The 19,298-nt window shown below is 37.8% G+C and overlaps 3 protein-coding genes across 4 annotated transcripts; 1 reads left to right on the top strand and 2 right to left on the bottom strand.

Annotated features, from left to right (window-relative positions):
• Nucleotides 1–51: 51 nt before the first annotated feature.
• enoph1 (enolase-phosphatase 1) lies at nt 52–5,817 on the bottom strand. Its single transcript, XM_020648672.3, has 6 exons — nt 5,473–5,817; nt 3,890–3,991; nt 3,410–3,612; nt 2,334–2,466; nt 2,016–2,139; nt 52–919 (listed from the first exon to the last, which is right to left on the bottom strand). The coding sequence occupies exons 1-6, from the start codon at nt 5,554–5,556 to the stop codon at nt 780–782; spliced, it is 786 nt and encodes a 261-aa protein (XP_020504328.1). The 5' UTR covers nt 5,557–5,817; the 3' UTR covers nt 52–779.
• A 1,676-nt stretch (nt 5,818–7,493) lies between these two features.
• On the top strand, nt 7,494–14,849 carry hnrnpd (heterogeneous nuclear ribonucleoprotein D). Its single transcript, XM_020648696.3, has 7 exons — nt 7,494–7,993; nt 8,120–8,288; nt 9,763–9,924; nt 10,009–10,140; nt 10,250–10,349; nt 12,698–12,853; nt 12,969–14,849. Exons 1-7 carry the CDS (start codon nt 7,827–7,829, stop codon nt 13,034–13,036), a joined length of 954 nt encoding a protein of 317 aa, XP_020504352.1. The 5' UTR covers nt 7,494–7,826; the 3' UTR covers nt 13,037–14,849.
• Nucleotides 14,703–19,172, bottom strand: si:ch73-234b20.5 (uncharacterized protein LOC449923 homolog). 2 transcript variants are annotated; one of them, XM_020648701.3, is made up of 3 exons: nt 19,016–19,172; nt 16,812–16,982; nt 14,703–15,336 (listed from the first exon to the last, which is right to left on the bottom strand). In XM_020648701.3, exons 1-3 carry the CDS (start codon nt 19,016–19,018, stop codon nt 15,199–15,201), a joined length of 312 nt encoding a protein of 103 aa, XP_020504357.1. In that variant the 5' UTR covers nt 19,019–19,172; the 3' UTR covers nt 14,703–15,198. The 2 variants fall into 2 exon arrangements, with proteins under 2 accessions (XP_020504357.1, XP_020504358.1); XM_020648702.3 differs by lacking the exon at nt 19,016–19,172 and adding an exon at nt 18,596–18,755.
• Between the last annotated feature and the right edge of the window lie 126 nt (nt 19,173–19,298).

The raw sequence follows: 19,298 nt of genomic DNA, 5'->3' as shown, positions 1-19,298 counted from the left end.
AAAATAATGTTGATCGTTAATATTTTGAATGAAGAAGGAGACAGACACAAGTGTGAGACAAGGCATTTATTGGAAGTTTTTAGATTACCAATAGCAATTATGCTTCACACATAAATTATCGATTTTGGCAATTATATCAGGTAACTTTCCAACACCAACAGTACATTATGACCAACAAGGATGGCACATTTAAATAGACACCATTCACCTGCGAGGGAGTACAATTAAGACATTCAAACAAAGTCTGAAATGAGAACTCTCTGTCAGCAGCACCATTTCTCGATACATCTCTACTGTGGTTTCTACTTTCTAAAACATCAACAAGGTTCTATCACAGGATAAAACTTCATGTCTTTAGAGGGAGGAAACGGCACAACTGGGAAATGCTTAGAAAATGGGGACAAATACAACACACACACATACAGAGGGACAGTTTGGACTAACATTGGAGTGGTTGAAAACTGGATACCAATTGTGGTTGGTCTAAAACAGTAACGTTGAGGGTCATGAGAAGGGTTTTTTTCTTTTTCTTTGCAGATTCATGAAAAGGTCCATGAGAGGTTCCTAGGAAAGGCATCCTGAAAGACCAATAGTGATAAATGTCCTACAGGCTGGGACTTCTGTAGCCTGACTGTTGTCCCAGCAGCATACACGTCCTGAATGGTCAAAGTGGAATAAACAAAAAAAAAAGTCAGAAAAAAGGTGACGGGTAAGGTGTGAGGAGGGGTTTGTGGGTAGAGAAGAGATGGAACAGATCAATAAAATCCATGCTCTCTGTGTTAAGCACGTCCCGACAGTTCAAGTTGGCTAAAGGATGTGATGAGGTTATAGTGACCCCTCTCTTCATCCGTCAGCTCCATGTTTCCAGGACGGACCACCACCACCACATTAGCCCCGGCTTCTTCAGCAGCTTTAGCCTCTGCAACGACAAGAGTATAAATGTTGAGATTTCCACACATTAATACAAACGAAACTGAATAAAAGGGAAATGCATACTGGTGTGCCGTTTCTAAGGAAATAAAAAAATGACTCAACCTGTTTGTCAGACCTCAGGGATAAACACAATGTGTTGTTTTTTTTTTTTTTTTTTTGAATGCAAACAAAAGTTTGTTGACATGGAAACTCCCAAAGGCAACAACAACTTGCAACTTTGTGAGGAGGAACTTTAAACCAAATGCTATTTTTACATGATACTATTGCTGACATGCTGATGATGTGCAGTAGTTTTAAAGTTTGTGGTCTTGAGTCTTTTTCACAAATTCACTCCTGATCATTTCTACACAATGTCAGGCAGGCTGCCCCTGAAATCTTCCTGACTTGCTTAGTTCACACATAATCCTTACAGCGGAGGGGAGCGTCTCAGGAGGCAGTATAAGACGTGAAATGAACGATGCAACCGAGTTTAATGAGAATTTTCCTCTTTTAATTAAAGTATATAAGTGCTACGTGTAGATCGGCATATTCTCAGGATCATCAAAAGAGTGGAGAAGAACAACTGGTAAAGAGAAAACAAAATGAAGCGGTTTCATTAAGTGCACGGAGATTGTACCAGACGCTGGATATAATATGTCATCATCCCCAAACTCTCACTGGTGGTGACTTTTCCTGAAGACCTCCTGCTGCTTTCACACATGCAGCTCACCCCAACTTCAAGCAGATAATAATTTACCAGGGTGCTGGCAGAAAAAACTCTGGGAAAAGTCGTGATAAAAACTTTAAGTGTTTGCCAGCTCAGGTTTTGTGGAGTTTTGTGCAAGTGTGAAAGCACCATTAGTCCTTCATGAACAGTCGTGAAAGATTGTGTTTCATAAAAGTTTGCGGGGAAGTTTTTACAATTCGGCCTTTTATGACAAAAGCTGAAAAGATACCTCAATAGAAAAAACAAAACTGGAAATGTTGGTGTCACGGGATCAGAAAAGTCTCTTTACTCGTGGAGTGGAAATTATGAATTAAAGGTGAGACATCTCGGCCACTTTTCAAGACGGTTATAATCAGAATGTTACGAACATACTGACCTCGAGTGACGTCTGTCAAGAATGTGATCTCCTCAGGTGGACAGCCGATCCTCTCCGCAATCCTCTCATAGCTTTTACTCTCTACTTTAGCTCCTATAGTGGTGTCGAAGTGACCGTCGAATAACTGAGAAGATTAATGACAGCATCTTGTTAGTCAGAGCACCAAGAGCCTGAGTTTTTAACACAATTAAACCAATAAAATGAGGTTTAAAGTGACATGAATAATGGTACAAAGTTGAAGCTGGTTAGTATGTTTGTATTAAAATATCTTCCAATGAGGAAGGGTCACATTGTGAGTGAAGAGTTGGGGTCACTTACATCTAAAACGTCTCCTTCGACAGAGTATCCAAACAGAAGTTTTTGAGCCTCCACACTTCCAGAGGAGTAAATGAACACTTTGAGTCCTTTTTCTCTCCATCTTTTGATGGAAGGAACTACATCCTGATAGACCCTGTGAGCAACAAGAGCATGTGTTCACAACTATTTCAAACATGGATCATAAAGACATTATGATTAGAACAATCTTTGTTGATGAATAATTAAAACATTGATGCATAAACTTAACGTCCATAAACATCAAATATAGCGCCATTTCAAATTGTTCAAAAAAGACTCGGATCCATTTGTTATTAGTTTTGGTCATGACGGTAAAATCAATAAGTAACTGTGAGACTCCAGGTGAGTGTTGCTTTAATTATAAATGAATATGATTCCAATCATTTTATTAATACATTTAAATGAAAAATGAACACAGGCTGGAATTAAAGAGTATCAGGGGAAGGTTTTTCATAAATAAAACTGACATAAAAATAATAGAAAATGAACATAATAAAGCAAAAAGAACAATAATAGTGAGGAGAGAAATAATTAAAATCATTTATTAATTGATCCTAGATTATTTGCACATTTACAGTTTGTCAACAGACAAATAAATTAACTTTATCAGCTCGAAATGTGCAGTCACATGACCACCATGTGGGCCAATTCAACTGAACACCACCAACCTGACTGTGTTTTAGAGTTTTACATCTTGGTTATTAATATTTCATTGATGTGGAGGGCTAATGGAGTCACGCCCAGGATTACCAGCCTCCCCTACAAGTGAAAACTTCTCTGCAGAGTACTGAACAACAAGTTCAGTGTTGACATACTTCCCTGAACTTTTAAGATATCTGCACAAGACAAAAACTCACTATTCAAGCTCAATCATGTGAGGTTTTATTTTCCAGTATGTGTGTTATAACTGATGTTTCCAAGATGTTTTCAAACATTCCTTGTGGATGACATTTCCAGGCACGTTAATTATTCATATCGTTAATGTTTCTGGAAACCTTGCCAAATCACAAAAGCATCTGTCTGAATCACAAAGTGAGGAAAAGGACCATTGTACTTACTCGCCTTTGATTCTCCCTGAAGAATAAGCCGCTCTCCACATGTGACCCTGGAGCTGTTTGAGTGCTGTGGACTTCCTGTCCGCTGCCATCTGCCACAGCACATTATCCACCACTTCTCTGATGGCCTTTTCCTCGTCTGTGTGGACCGTCTGATCCACGGTGTGGACAGGACACGAACGATGCTGTCTCATGTCCTCTTCAATCTGCAGCAACAATCACATGTCTCATTGAACGCAGCATTACCGCATGTTTTGTGTCATCTTTTGTCGAAATACTGAGTCTGGCCTTTTTGTAGCCATTAATGATATTTGACATGTTTAAAAAAAAAAAACAGAAAGAATAAAGGATTTTTTTTTATTTACGACCAATTTGGGCCCAAAAAAAAAAAGTAATTTTAAGACTTTTATAGAAAAAAACATTTTGCATGACCATCTTGGTATAACTGCACACCCTCTTCCCGGCAACTCCGCCCTCCTTTACCTGTTTCTTTAGGAGATGAACATCTTGTTTGCACTCGTCTTCTTCCCAGTGGGAGGACAAATAATCTTCAAGATGCTCCCTGATGTATGGAAATAATACATCCTGAAAGAGAAAACGTTGAGTCATTAGATGTGTTAGAGGCTACTTACACAGAGAGAAAAAATATATGTAACACAATTAAGACAGACAAAGTACTGCTTTGCATTTGCTTACGAACTCTAAATGAAAAATGTACTCAGCTTCTTTCTATGACATTGCATCAGTTTGAGTATGAAGCCCAGATGTCCTATTCTATTGCATTATATTATGGGGCGTTCACAGCATATGGGACATTTGGAAACGATGAGTAATGTGTCTTTTGATAACTCATAACAGCTGTGTGATTCAAAATGGTTTGTGCGGGTTATAATAAAATCCACTATTGAGGATTACTGATACAATCAGGTTGTATTACTTTGTGTCAAACACTGTTGTGGTGCCGATTATTCTTCATGTTTGTTCTTATGATGGTTGGGTTAAATATGTCTGTTGAGTATTTTGTTGCAGCGGTTATTTTGCTGTAGACTTGTTTTGTATGGAGGACGAGATCTGACAGAAGTATAAATAAATCAATAAATCAATAATTAAATGCGTGAATAGATAAATAAAAACTGGTAAATAAATGAGACATAAATAATTAAATGTCTTAAATTTATTTCTACATTTATTTATAGATTATTCACAGAAATGTATAAATAAATAAATATTGAAATACATAAATGTATAAATAAATAAATGTGCAAATAAATAAATGTAGAAATAATGTAGAAATAAATAAATATGGAAATAAATAAATGTAGAAATAAATAAATGTAGAAATAAATTCAAGACATTTAATTATTTATGTCCCATTTATTTACCAGTTTTTATTTATTTATTCATTCTTTTATTTATTTATTCCAGTATTTATTTATACTTCTGTCAGATCTCGTCCTCCATAGTTTTGTTGTTGTGGTTTCGATTTTTTTTCCTCTATTTGCTTAATTCTTTGTATGCTTTCGATGTATTTCAAAGCAATTTTAAGACCTGTGTTTTTCAAGGTGCCATATAGATAAAGCTGTATTATTGTTGTTGTTGTGTTCAGGCACTTCCCTTCTTACGAAACATTAGCTTTCATAAAAGTATACTTCAGATTTTCCCACCTCTATTTACTTTTTTAGGATGACTTAAACGCTAACGTCAACGTTAATAACATGTTAAATCCCGATTACTTGGATATCACTTGAACGCAACATATGGTCTGTTTCTTAAGACAGTGTGGAAAAATAAAAAATCGTAATTTACAATTAAAGCAGAAAATAATTAAAGAAATGACTCAAAACGTGTGTAAGCATGAAAAATAAATAAGAAGAGGTATAACCTGACTTCGGTTGAGGGTTGTAACAGTCAAACACCGTGTAATTGAGCTACTTAAGCTGACTACTCCTGGTGACAGGCTGCAGGAAGCTAGCATGACAGCAGGAAAGCGTTGCATAGAAGCTAACAATGCTATTAAAAAGACCAAGCATGCCACCGCTAAAACAAAAACATGTAAAACAGCATACCTTAACAAATGTGATTGGCGTGGTTGTTCCTTCAATATCCAGCAAGAGTGCACTGGTACGTGCAGGGACTGAAACAGTGGCCATTTTTAAGGAGAGTCTGCAGCTGGTCAGCTAGCTGGCGTTAGCTTTAATTAGCTGCAGTGTGTAAATAAAAAAGGGGGACAGAGTTGTTCCTCGCCGGCAGACTTTCACGGGACAGCTGACAGTAGAGTAGGTTAATCCAAACGCTAAGAAACGTACCACCTGGGTTACCTGTTAGCTACCATCTAGCTACACTCGCCATCACCTCGGAGCTACTGGACTGGAAGTGAGCAGCACACATGGCTCAGAGCTGTAAGTGCAACCTGCCGGTCGATAGGTGGCGCTGATGAGCGTGATTGTGCTACCGCGACCGTAGAAGAAGTCGCGATGTTTTATTTTTTTTATGTTATTTTCTGGTTGTTTTATTATCATTTTAGAATTTAAATAGAAAATGTAAAATAATATTTGGACAAAAAATTATTGAACAAAAATACAGAGGGATATTTACATTTTTAAATATTATACATAGCCTAAATTAATAAAGGCAAAGGAAGAAATGAAGGTTGGTGAAATGCAAAAAATAAATAGTAGAAAAGGAAACAATAATATCTAGACTAAGATTTGAACATGCTGGATTACCACATTATTTTAAAAAAGCTAAACATAGTAAGTTAGATGTGAATACTGTGGACAAGAGGACACAGTGGAACATGTTATACTACACTGTCAGGAATATGCTGTTTAAAGAAGACAGCTGATTCAAAACACATCATTAAGAGAACATTTTAAAATTGTTTTTCAGCATTTAACATACACCAAAAAATCAGTATATATATATTAATCTCAAGACAAGGCAAAGAAACAACCAACAACACATAAAAAGGTGTACATATGAATCTCGGCAGTGCTAATCACAGATTGTCATATCTCAAAATTATATCCTGATCTAATAATAATAATAATAATAATAATAATAATAAATGTAGTTATAATAATACATTTTGTTTACTGGCACGTTTCAAAAACACTCAAGGTCCTATTAAAAAGCAGAGATAAAAATGCACAACAAAGTAACAATGAATCGATAAAATTTAAATTAAAAACATCAATTTTACAAATATACAGCTATAATAGAAGTAAGTTAAGGATAGGATAGGAAAGTACTTTATTGATCCCCAGAGGGGAAATTCGGGCGTTACAGCAGCACAGACAAGTAAGGTTCAAAATACAAAATACACATTAAACAGAATAGATTAGATAAGATAAATAAAAATAAAAATAGGGGGTATATACAAGTATAAAATGAATGATGAAGTTGCAGGGAGTTGAGACAGTGTGTGAAAGGAATGACAAGATAAAGTGACAAGTGATGATTAAAGTGACTTTGTGTGATAAAATAGCAGAAAGTAATGTAAACAGCAGAGAAGAGAGGCAGTGTTGTACCACAGCAATGCAGAGACAATAATAATGTAATGAAATAATAAAATAATAAATAAATAAATAAATAAATAAATAAATAAATAAATAAATAAATAAATAAATAATACTGTAATATAATACACGTTCTACATAGAAACTCTGAGAATAAATGTTATAGATTTTTATTTCGGCAACTTAGAAAAACTGAAAAGATTGAGGAGATATAATTTTTCATTAATTTATTTAAATAATTGTTTTTAATTTATTTAATTTATTTGTAGAAAAGTATATATATAATTAGATATATTATTATTATTTATTTTTTATTATTTTTCTTTTTTTCATTTTTCAAAATCTATTTTTAGTATCTATTTTTTTGTACATTCTTAATTTTTTTTTATTTTATTTAATATTGTACTGTGTTCACTTTGCTGCTGTAACACTGTAAATTTCCCCGCTGTGGGATAAATAAAGGATTATTTTAATCTTAATCTTATTCCGATCCAAACTCCATACCGGTAGGTGGCGGAAATGCACGAATCCGTTGTTTTGCCGACCGCCATTAAACCTAAAAAAACAGAAGAAGAAGAAGTAAAAGGAAAAGAGGCTGCGATGAAAACAAACTGAAGCCCCAAAAAAAAAAAAAAAAATCTACTCTCAAATCGCAGCTAGCGACACCAAATTCTGCCTTACTGCAACACATTCGGCCGAAACATAGACATCAATTCCATTTACTCAAACTAACGTGACTCTTTGTAAACCTTCAGAGTTATAGAGGAACATTTCCCACACACACACACACACACACACAAAGCTAACTAACTTAGCTGCTTCTGACGTAGCTGGAGGTGATTTTATTCTTTTTGGAGAACTTCAGCTGGAACCGTGAAAAGGTAAAAACAAAAACAAGAAACATGTCGGAAGATTATGAATTCAGCGAAGACACAGCCATGATGAGAATGGAAGAAGACGGAGAAGCAAACAGTGATGACCCGATGTCTGCGGCCGGGGACTGTGGCCTGATGGGGGGCGAGGCCGAGGGATCAAGGATCGACGCCAGTAAAAACGAGGAGGACGAGGGGTACGGTTTCTTCTTCTTCTTCTTTTAATGCTGCCATCCAGGTGTCACACAGCTGCGTTTGTACACACACACACACAAAAAAAACCAAAGTGCTGCTTTCTCAGTTGTCGCCTTCAATTTTGACAGGAAGATGTTCGTAGGAGGACTCAGCTGGGACACCACCAAGAAGGACCTGAAAGACTACTTTTCCAAGTATGGAGAGGTCGTAGACTGCACGTTAAAGCTGGACCCCATGACCGGTCGTTCAAGGGGCTTTGGCTTTGTGCTCTTCAAAGATCCTGAGAGTGTTGAGAAGGTATTTATTTAACCTTTTTATTTAAGCAGATCAAGAACCCGTTGAGGTCAGGATCTCTTCCACAAAGGGAAAAGAGAGGCCAAGAGGTCAGCAGCAACATGACAGTACAGATTAACAAACATAGTGTTTTCAAGTGTGGGAGCTGTGACGCAACAATAAAAACAAACAGTTTAAGGTTTTAAAAACACAGGCTCATGTCATTGTAACAGATAAAGAACCCGTTGAGGTCAGGATCTCTTCCACAAAGGGGGGGGGTGTAAATGCAACACACACACACACACACACATGCACAAACAGGATCATGTGGTCATGCATTGATGGAGAGATGTCAGGGTGACGGAGCGGCCCACAGCGGGCGCTCTGGAGGGTGTTTGGTGCCTTGCTCAGGAAGCGATCTGGCACCTCTCCGGCTACCAGACCAACTTCCATATTTGGTCCGCGCACCGGGACTTGAACCGGCGACCCTCTGCAGACTGAGCTACTGCCGCCCCATGTCATGCTAAAAGAACAGTGACAGTACAGATTAACAAACATAGTGCTTTCAATAAAAAAGAAAAAGAAAGTGTGTGAGCTGTGACGCAACAATAAAAACAAACGATTTAAGGTTTTAAAAACACAGGCGCTGTTCAATGGTCTCCCGCCGTCTGTCCCTCGAGATGGAACGGAAATCTCCATGTGGAATAAGTTCAGGGAGTTTTAATTCAGTCTGTAGAGTTTTCCATGCCGAGTATTATCCGGCTGCAATACGCCGTGGTTACATGATGTGCATGAAGCACTAACCAAGCTTCATGCTGCTGTAAGCATAACGTGGAAAAAGAAGCTGTCAGATATAACAAATATATGTTTTCAGAATCTGTTCCAACCTCGCTGATTCCAAAGAAACTAAGTGCCTGGTCCTATGATTATTATTATATTATTATAACATGATAAATGAGAAAAAACATGGAATTAAAAACCCGAATGTCTGAATTAAAATGCAACTAAAAACAGAATCTGGTTTATTGACAAGCACATTAGATAGATAGATAGATAGATAGATAGATAGATAGATAGATATTTTATTGATCCCGAGGGAAATTCAAAGCATCCAGTAGCAGGTTACAAAGACATGACATGAAACATTTGTTACAAATCAAACTTAAACTGTGCAATTAAAAATAGACTTATACAAGAAATGTACATGACCCGTGCAGGGATAAAAATACATGTGAGATTTAAACAAGAACCTATTAACAGTTGAGGGAAAAAAATCTGTAATTAGACCTGAATATAAAAAAGTGTTGACATTCTGAAGTCGTGTTGTTTATATATGTACAGCAATGTTTTAAAAAGCAGATAGTGCAGAGTTAATTCACACACATAAAGACTCTGAGTTGGTGTTTTGGTACAAAAACAATAAACACAAAGTTGAATCAAGAAGTTCTGATCTTTCAGTGTGACCCTGCTTTTACTCGTCGTGTGTTTTGTTGTGCAGGTCGCCTTGCAGAAGGAGCACAAACTGAATGGAAAGGTCATTGACCCCAAAAAAGCCAAGGCCATGAAGAGTAAGGAGCCGGTGAAGAAGATCTTTGTCGGCGGTCTCTCTCCAGACACTCCTGAGGAGAAAGTCAGAGAGTACTTTGGTGCCTTCGGAGAGGTGAACGTCTTTCTTTATGTGTGCGACTGTGAGCTTTAATGAACATGTACCCCGTCCTTTTATTAACATCATTTAATCAAACAGCTGGAGTCAATCGAACTCCCCATGGAGAACAAGACAAACAAGCGGAGAGGCTTCTGCTTCATCACCTTCAAAGAGGAGGAGCCAGTTAAGCTGATCATGGAGAAGAAGTACCACAATATCGGACTCAGCAAGGTACGGGCTTCTTCCTTTACATTTCACATTTTCTTAAAAACCTGGTTATTGTTTGGGCGTGACAGACGATCACTCAGTAAATAAATCTACATCGTCCGTGTTTCTTCAGTGTGAAATAAAAGTGGCCATGTCCAAGGAGCAGTACCAGCAGCAGCAGTACTGGGGAGGCCGAGGCGGATACTCATCCAGGTCTCGAGGAAGAGGTGGCGGTAAGTGAAGAACGTGTTCGTGTTACATGTAAAGAGCTAAATAAAGTAATGTTTACTAAACAGCAGATTATGACACATAAATACAAAGATAAGAGATTATGATGTTGGACCTATTTAATCATATCTTATTTGTTTCTGTAGAGTTGAGATGAAACTAAATGTTGATATTAACTAGCTGCTTGAACTTGTTTCAGAGTTAAATAGGACCGGCAGGTTGGACTTTTCATTGAGAGCTGTTGGAGTTAAATGTTAAAAAGTGGCTGTCGCTAGCTAACCGACAAATTTAAATATGATTGATGGCTTGATGTCGTGATTTAATTGGTTAAGAAGACACACAAGAACGCATCAAATCTTCTTCTTTATGATGAAAACATGAATTTGATAGAAGAATAGGGTTGGATTGTTTTGGGAGGGAATACACAGTACTCTGCAAAAAGACTTAGGCCACCATTAGATTCATGGTTTTGGTGTAAGATAAACTTTCATCACATCATTGCTTTCAAAGTGTTAAACGTCACAGAACTTTGACGGACATTGACTCGGCACGGCCACTCTCAAAGGGAAATAAGTGGAAGTCCAATATTTTGACTTGAAGACTCTCAACATGTGGTGAGAAGTTTTCTCAGAGTTTCTTTTTGAGAGTCCAGAAGAACTTCAGCGAGGATCCGGCTCATCGTGCGATAAGGATGCCGAGTGCAACCCTTCGACGGTCCGAAGAAGCTTGAACAGGAAGTGTCTTTGTTGGAAGGGTTAGCACCCAAGAAGCAGCTTTTTTCAGAAGGGTGAAAAGTTATGCAAACGCTTACAAAGGTTGGAAAGAAAATGGATAATCGAGTAATGAATCCAAGTTTGACATTTTTTGGGTCCAGTGTCGACGATGTGTGAGAAGAAGAGATGGAAGAATGAGTGCTCGCTGCCTTCAGTGAAACATGGTGGTGGGGGGGGGGGGAGGGGGTCTGTCATGGTTTGGGGTTGCATGTCTGTAGTGTCGATGAGGCTCTTTACACCTTACATCATCCGTCCTGGGTGATCTCTGATAACAAGTGGATTACGTTAACATTAGATGTGAACACAACCCAAAGTGTCCTGAGTAGGTCTTGCACGCATTTGTCCACAATGGTTTGGTAGTGTAAACGCTGATGCATTGAGGACCGCCCGCTTAACTGGGAGAACAGTGCTGCCTCCAATCGGGTGTAAACAATGACTCATTCAGTCCTTTTGATATTGAGATGACGCGAGAGCGCTTGAAATACATCGTTAATGCAAAGTGTAAAACGCCTGTACTCCAGTGCTGTCAGCTGGTTGTCAGATCGCCCAGGACGGATGTTAATGCAAGGTGTAAGCAGCCTCGGTGATCCCAAACACCACCGCCTTTGGAGAGACAACCGCTGATAACACACCGACAGTCAGACCTGAACTTTATGAAAGCAGCATGGGATCACCTGGAAAGATAACGTAATAACAGACAGGCCCACTCTAAAGAAGAACTGTGGTATGTGTGGTGAAAACCTGGTGTAATAAAGATTACTCAAGACAGTCTTTCCATAAGAACGCAAGATGTGGAAAGTGCAAAGGGCAGCCACACTCAATATTGACTTTGGCCTGTAGAAGCCAGGTTGTTCTGAAATGTGTTTTTCTTTGTGTATGTGTGTGTGTGAGTGTACATGTTGAATGTAATTTCTGTTTTTTTTTTTTTTCTTAATAAAGAGACTGACTACTAAATACAGACGTTCTTTAAAACTTTGCTAAAACGACAAAGCTAATGGTGGCCTAAGACGTAAGCACAGTACTGATGTTATCTAAATGGGTTAAAAGTATACCAAGGGCTCATTATGTTACTGTTGGTCTGGTACATGCCCCCCCCCCCCCCCCCCCCATAAAACCTCCACTTACATTTTTTTGGTTCACTGATATTCCTGTTCTGCTGTGATAACCAGAGACTGTTTAAAAAAAAAAAAAAAAAAGGTGATGTAGCCTCCTGGTGTGAAGTGTGAAGCCAGGCAGAAGTGGCTTCAAAATGCATTCCCTCTAAAGGCCAGCAGGGGGCGACTAAACCATTGCAAAGAAGTCTGAGAAAATGAGCCTTCTTGGAAACTGGACTTATGACTTCAATAAACATTTTCCTAACAAGTTTAATCACTAGTTTAATGTGTTCTCGAATACAGCATCATGTCCAATTATTAATAAACGGTCCCATTCTATTAAAAATAGACGATAAACTCTTCAAGAGAGAGCAACATGAAGAGAGCCTCTGTCGATTTTTAATTTGCAGTTTTAGGTGAAGTGAAACAGATGTGAGGTGATGTGTTGATGAAATGTGATTAAATTTAAATCCTGTTGAATTTCAGGTCCCAATCAGAATTGGAACCAGGGTTACGGCAACTACTGGAATCAAGGCTATGGCAATTATGACAATTATGGTTACAGTAATCAAGGCTATGGAGGATATGGTGGCTATGACTACCCTGGTTACAACAACTATTATGGATATGGTGACTACAACAGTAAGAAAACCCTTCAATAAAACACCCTGATACGCTTCAGTTTCATGTCAATTATTTCATTTATTTTTTTCAACCATAAAATTGTCTGAAATTAAATTTTGTGCCACACCTGTAGATCAATCTGGTGGATATGGCAAGTCGCCACGGCGTGGTGGTCACACCAACAGTTACAAGCCGTATTAAAGAGTGAAAACCTCTTCTTCAAGTAGGTATGTAAAGACAGAAATACTCCACTTACCGTAAACTTAAAAAGTAGATCTATTGACTTTGGTGTTTTTTGGTAACATTATGTGTAATTTGTTCTTGTAAATTTCCTTACAGTAGTGGTAACATAGAGGCTACACTCTTTGTGGTGATTTATTTTAACAGCCGGCCTTCTGCTGCCTCTTTTGCACCTTCGTTTTTTTTTTTTCTTCTTTTTTTTAAACTGTAAAGTTAACAGGTAAAGTACTGCTACTACAGTTGCCAAAGTTAAGGATGTGCAAGGAAACAGAAAAGGAAGTATGTTGTCTCCTAACTCTGACATACCTTGTTTGTACCTGCCAGCGGAGCTTCCTTGCAGGCCATGAGCTGACTCCCAGATACTCTCAGGGCCCGCTCAATGCGGACCGGGTACGAGAAGCATACGCTCTCGAATGCTGCCATTTGGTATGGTCTTACAACATCCTGTATCAGCATTTCTAATCTAAAAAAAAATCAATATGGGACACGTCCAGCTTTGTCATCTTTCTTTCCATTTTTAAGTTGTTTGAAACTGTTGTTAATGTAAAACGTAAAATATACACATGTAATTGTCATTTTTTACAGGCCCTTACTCCCCCCCACAAGTAATCTGTAAATAAAATGAATACAATTAACTATTTGCTTTTCAAAGGATACGTACAGCTTTCTCTGGACTTTCCAGTTGTTAATATACACATGCATTCCTAATCTTAATCTTAAACGCTTGTTTCTTTATTTAGCTCTTGTAGCCAGTAGTCCATGAGCTAAAACCTGGATGCTACCGTGTTGGGGGATAAAGTGCTTTTACTTTGTGTACATGTATTTGCTCTGTTCTGTGTTACTGACAGCGATGGAAGAGACTCCTCATTTGTTAATTTTCTTGTAACAATTTTTCCTCTTATAACCTTTTTTTGATGTAAAACAAAGAAGAATCAGAGTGTCGCTACATCTCCCGTAATTTGCATGTAATGCTTTTCTTTAAATGTGTATTTTAATTTTTGACCAATTGAAGGTTTCTTCCATTTAGTAATTTTGACGTCTTCAATTTATTGCACTTCAGGATTTCTAGCTTATGGACTAACTAATAATTTTTTTTTTAACTGTAAAATAATTCTCCTCAGTTTGCTTTTTGCTTTTACATTGGACATAATAAACACGGGGGATTCCTATACTTTTTTATTTTATTTTAGAGTGAAACCTTGGGAGTCGTTCGTCTATAACTCGTGTGTTTCTGTTTGTTTTCCACAGGTGTCAGAGTGATAAAAGACAGCGTTGGCCACACACAGATGATGGTATCCAGCAAAGATCTCTAAGCAGATCGTAAGAAAATAAACGAGGAGCACTTTGACCTACGAAACATTTGTCCTCTAAACTTACCGAAGTATTCGTTGTGTCTCTAAATCGTTTTGGATTCTTTGGGGTGTTCTGCATTTATTTAGACTCCTGCAGTTTGCGTTCTTCATCCTTCATGTTTTTGTATTTATTGTTCTTATATGCTTCTTGTGAATTGCTTCATTTATTCCATAAACGGAAATCATAGACTAATTGGGGGGAGGGGAGGGGAGGTCACACACATATATATATATATATACAAAAATGTGGTAGCAAAAAAAACAAAAAAAAAACAAACGCTTTGTCGCTATTTATCCTCCCCATCATAGCCATCAGTCATATGATACACATGTTATTACAGAGTTTGACAACATTCAGTATATATATATATATATATATGTATATATATATATATATATATATATATACATATATATATATACACACAGGTAATTAAACAATAAGAAATGCAACAATAAAAACAATAAAATACTAATTGAGTTTGTGATCCTTTGTGAAATATCAAATATCAGTGTGGAGTGTTTCAGGAAACATTTCAGCCAAGATTTCAACAAGTAGATTTTCACGACATCAGCGCTGGACAAAAAGAAACCTAATCAATAAAACCTCCAGACGCAACAAAATCACGTCTGCTTCAAAATGTACACAAATATATTTATCTTGAAATGTGAGACCTGTTGACATGATCAAATACACTCAAGTTGAAGATAACATTGAATTAAAATAAAAACGTTGAGTCCTGAGTTGGTGAACGAGCGAACGGTGATCGCTTAAATCACCCCTGTGGCGGCGAGGATGATGAGGATGAGGATGATGAGAACGACCACACAGATGATGATTATCATCTTTATGTTTTTCCACCAGTATTTCCTGGCAACCCGCGTGGACGTTCTTTGGAATGAGTCGGCCTGAAGGGAGGGAAGGGAAAAAAATAATATCAAGTGACGGAAGATGTTTTCAGATTCCTCTTTTACCTGAAGGGACACTAGACCTTTTTTAAGAGGACATATGATCCCCCTTCTCCACCTTTTTCAAACAATCATATAACATGAATCAAGCACCAGAGGAGGTTTGTGACCCTGTATAAACCAGCTCTCTCAGAACGCTCCGTTTTGGTGCGTGTGTCTCTTTAAATGCAATGAGCCCCCCTGAGTTTTCCCCGTAGACATCACTCCTCTGTAGTGAGAATAAAAATGGACGACATGTGCAAGAGTTTTTCTCTAGGCTGGGGGTGGAGTCCATGGGTGGAGATATCAGTGGAGGGGAGGGGATTTCTCTTTTTTACCAGAATCCCACTGTGACATCACAAGGAGAGCACATTTGAAACGGAGCATTTTTCTCGGTGTTGTAAGACTTATGCAGACCACAAATAAAGGACTGGATGGATTTATTTCACATTTTGTGGGTCTGTAGACACTCAGGTTAGCCAAATATATGTTCAAAAACACAGTAGAAGAGGATTTTTAATAACATGTCCCCTTTAAGGTCTTTTGACGGTTTTGGGGTCCTGTTGTTCTAAAGGTTTAACCTGGATAAGAGTGATCAGGATTTGGTAATGCACTTACATTCAAGATCAGGTAATCCAGAAGACTTTGAAATTCAACATGACTAAAGCTATGAAATAGTATCAAATCTTGAAATCAAGTTGTTCAAAGAAAACATAACGTAATCTGGTAAAATCTGGTAATCCAATCTGTTTTATTAACTGGATAAAATATCAGGTTTATATTGTTTTAAAAAAACTTTTCAGAGGAAAATGGATGACTTGAATCCCAAAATAAAATCTGGATTATCCTGATTGCAGCAGAAGGCTGGTTTCAGGCTGGATTACAGAGGACAAAAATTTAAGAAAACTATTCAATAAGTCAGTTTGAAGCGTGATCCAAAGGTAGCTGGACTTGGTTGAAAATCTTGAAGATGTTTCACCTCTCCTCCGAAAGGCTCCTTCAGTCCTACACTTCTTCATTACAGAGGAGAGGTGGAAAGTCTTTTTAATTATTTTCATTCAGGTAGTTTAGACCACTGGTTCAAAAACTAGAGGTTAGGTTACTATAAAGAGTCCTTAGGTAAGACTTGTGAGGGTCGTCAGATAGTGATAGTGTTTCCTCTGTTGAACGATTTCCAAGTTTTGCCTTTTAAAAACGTTTGTCATTTTGTCCTTAAACAGATGTTTGATATTTAAAGGAGAAATACCTTTATGATGAACTCGTCTACAGGACTGTCAGAAAGGTTCGAGACAGCTTTACTCTTGTGAGTTTAAAAATAGTCAACAAGCAGCACCTCTGATGACACCTCATAGTTAACGATCTCACATAAAGCTGACGCCCTTGTTGTTTTAATGGGTCATTTATAAGAATTGAAGTCATGAACAGGAGGTACTCACAGACGCCTGCAGGTCGTCAGTCTTGCCCATCAGATCGTCTAACCGGTCTCCTCTCTCCAGAACTTTGCTGATGTTGTCTGACAGGATAACCTTCACCTCGTTCACCTGACCCTGCACATGGTCCAGTTTGGCGGCCGAGCCGGAGGCCGGCGCCTGAGGGTATGAGTCAGCCTGAGGAGCCGAAAATGAAGATATTGAACGGTGTATATCTTACTCAAGTCTGCTTCATAAGAAAACGCCCTTCTCATTGACTCAACATTTGTGAAAATACACTTGTTAGAGAAGCTCGAGTGGAAAAGTGGAGGGGGAAGAGTAGCCTACTTATAAAAAAGACCTTGTATATGTTAATGACTGTGAAACGTTTCAGTTAGATAGTAATGAAAATGTTTGTTTTTTTACATCGGTGCTTCCATGTTTACATGTGGATCATCGTTTCTGTTCAATCAAACAATCTTGATTTGTATAGCACACATTCATAACAAATGTTATCTTTACAAAAGAGCAGGTCAAAGGTCATTGTACATAACCCATACTGCACATGTACTGGTGTTTGTTTATTGATTCTGCTGCTCAGGAGTCCAAGACATGTTTATCCAAGGGGACAATAAAGTGCATTATTTCGTATTATGTTGTCATATTATTCATATCCAATCTAATTGTATCGCCCTATCCTTTGTATCGTCTTAAATCACTTAGTATCCTATTCCACATATTCTACATATAGTATCATATCCGATGTATTTTATCGCATCATATAGTATCCTATTTTATCTTATATCCTACGTATCGTATCCTATATTATATATCTATTTATTGTATTTATTCTTTATTTTACAGGGACAGTGCATATTAATAAACATTTCTGTAAATATGCCAGAGTTAGACAAAAGGCAAATTTTCATCCATTGTCCTCAAAAAAACCCAAATTCAAACGTTGTTAAAAGCTACAAATAGAAATATCATGACGGAAATGATGAAGACAGGAAAGTAGCCACAGGTGAAAATACATAAACCATGCAGGATACACATATCATATCATATCATATAGTATCATATCATATCCCAGTGGTTCCCAAAGTGGGGGTTGGGACCCACTGGGGGGGTCGTGAGAAAACTGAGAGGGAGGTCGCGAGATGCCTTCCATAACATAATTAAAAAAAAGTTCAATGATTTAAAATTGTGTAGAACATGTGAAACGAGAAATGAAGAAGAAACAAGCAATCATACAGAAAAACAGGAAATACATCAAATTAATGAAAAGCATGAAGCTAAATAATTTGTCAGACACCAAGATAAGTTATTTTGTACATTCAAAAAAAGGAGGACAGTGTGATAAATAGGAGATACCATCCATTATTCTGTCGGCCTATCGGATTTAGATCAAAGTATCTGTCATGTTGTTCGTGCTGAGTGCTGAGTGCTGGTGACACAAACAGAGTATATTATGAATTATAAATGAATACAACACTGACAGAGAAAAGTCAAATGTTTGAGGAATAACGTCTGTTTCAACAGTCATTATTTTCAATGACCAAACCTCACTTCCTGTAGAGTTAACAGGAAAAGAGATGCTTTCTCAGCAGTGAAAGCAGCCGGTGTGAGAGTCACATGAAAACCTTTAACCCTCCTGTTTCGACGTGAACGTGCTTAACAAACACGGACAGACATGTACAGAATCATTGAGGATTAAAGATCAGAGAGGAAATCAACAGAGATAACACCTAAAAGGGCCTGTGTCACAGATTAAAGCTTTATTTAAAATGCATTAAAAGTACAACACTTACCATAGCAGCACTCTCACGGTCACAACCAGCTAATCAACTTCATATAAAGAATTAAAAAACCTCAACAAAGTCCTGTTGAAAAGCTTTACAAACAAACACAGAGATCTGGTCTTCTTCTAACTGTTTCAGTCAAACAGTACGAGCTGAATGTCTGCTGAAGGTTGCACCTTTACCGTGTTACACATTAACTAACCTGCTGCCTCAATCAAAGTCTCATTGGCCTCACTAAAGCGAGAGTACCAACGCCACACAGAACTGGATTTACTCTGAACATCAACAAGCAATACTTTCATTTCCTGCTTTTCATGGCGCACATTCACACAAGTACAGAAATATCAGCAGATCATCCTGACCTTAGGTTTTTACATTTTCCAAAAGCAACACATCATTTTAAAGCGTCTCTTTAGTCTCGGTTCTTACCATCAGCTGATTCGGATGCAGGCCAGGTCTAAGCTGATATCTCTCAGGGCAAAGGGCTCTGTTCTCGGCACACTGCTATTCGCAAAGCAATAAAGGAGTGAAGTCACTCCAGTTGCTTCATTTCCTCATCCTGTGTGTCTGTGTGTGTGTGTGTGTGTGTGTGCAGCTTGTTTTTTCAGTAGCAACGACTGGCAGCTCATGTATGCAAATAGACGTATTTAAACTGCGTTCATGCTTGGGTTTAGCTCAGACAAGCCAGTGTTTAAAAAAAAATGGTGCAAAC

Source organism: Labrus bergylta, chromosome 17 (genome assembly GCF_963930695.1).
Source record: "Labrus bergylta chromosome 17, fLabBer1.1, whole genome shotgun sequence".
Classification (NCBI taxonomy): Eukaryota; Metazoa; Chordata; class Actinopteri; order Labriformes; family Labridae; genus Labrus; species Labrus bergylta.
This window is presented reverse-complemented; position numbering and strand designations above follow the sequence as displayed.

Excerpts from the sequence above, each read along its gene's own strand:
- enoph1 (XM_020648672.3), bottom strand. The coding sequence starts at position 5,556 with ATGGCCACTGTTTCAGTCCCTGCACGTACCAGTGCACTCTTGCTGGAT. Across the intron at positions 3,992-5,472 it reads CGCCAATCACATTTGTTAAG|GATGTATTATTTCCATACAT; the intron begins GTATGCTGTTTT and ends TTTCTCTTTCAG. Across the intron at positions 2,467-3,409 it reads TCAGGGAGAATCAAAGGCGA|GGTCTATCAGGATGTAGTTC; the intron begins GTAAGTACAATG and ends TGTTGCTCACAG.
- hnrnpd (XM_020648696.3), top strand. The coding sequence starts at position 7,827 with ATGTCGGAAGATTATGAATTCAGCGAAGACACAGCCATGATGAGAATG. Across the intron at positions 7,994-8,119 it reads AAAAACGAGGAGGACGAGGG|GAAGATGTTCGTAGGAGGAC; the intron begins GTACGGTTTCTT and ends CAATTTTGACAG. Across the intron at positions 12,854-12,968 it reads TGGATATGGTGACTACAACA|ATCAATCTGGTGGATATGGC; the intron begins GTAAGAAAACCC and ends CCACACCTGTAG.
- si:ch73-234b20.5 (XM_020648701.3), bottom strand. Across the intron at positions 15,337-16,811 it reads CTGACGACCTGCAGGCGTCT|GCCGACTCATTCCAAAGAAC; the intron begins GTGAGTACCTCC and ends CCCTCCCTTCAG.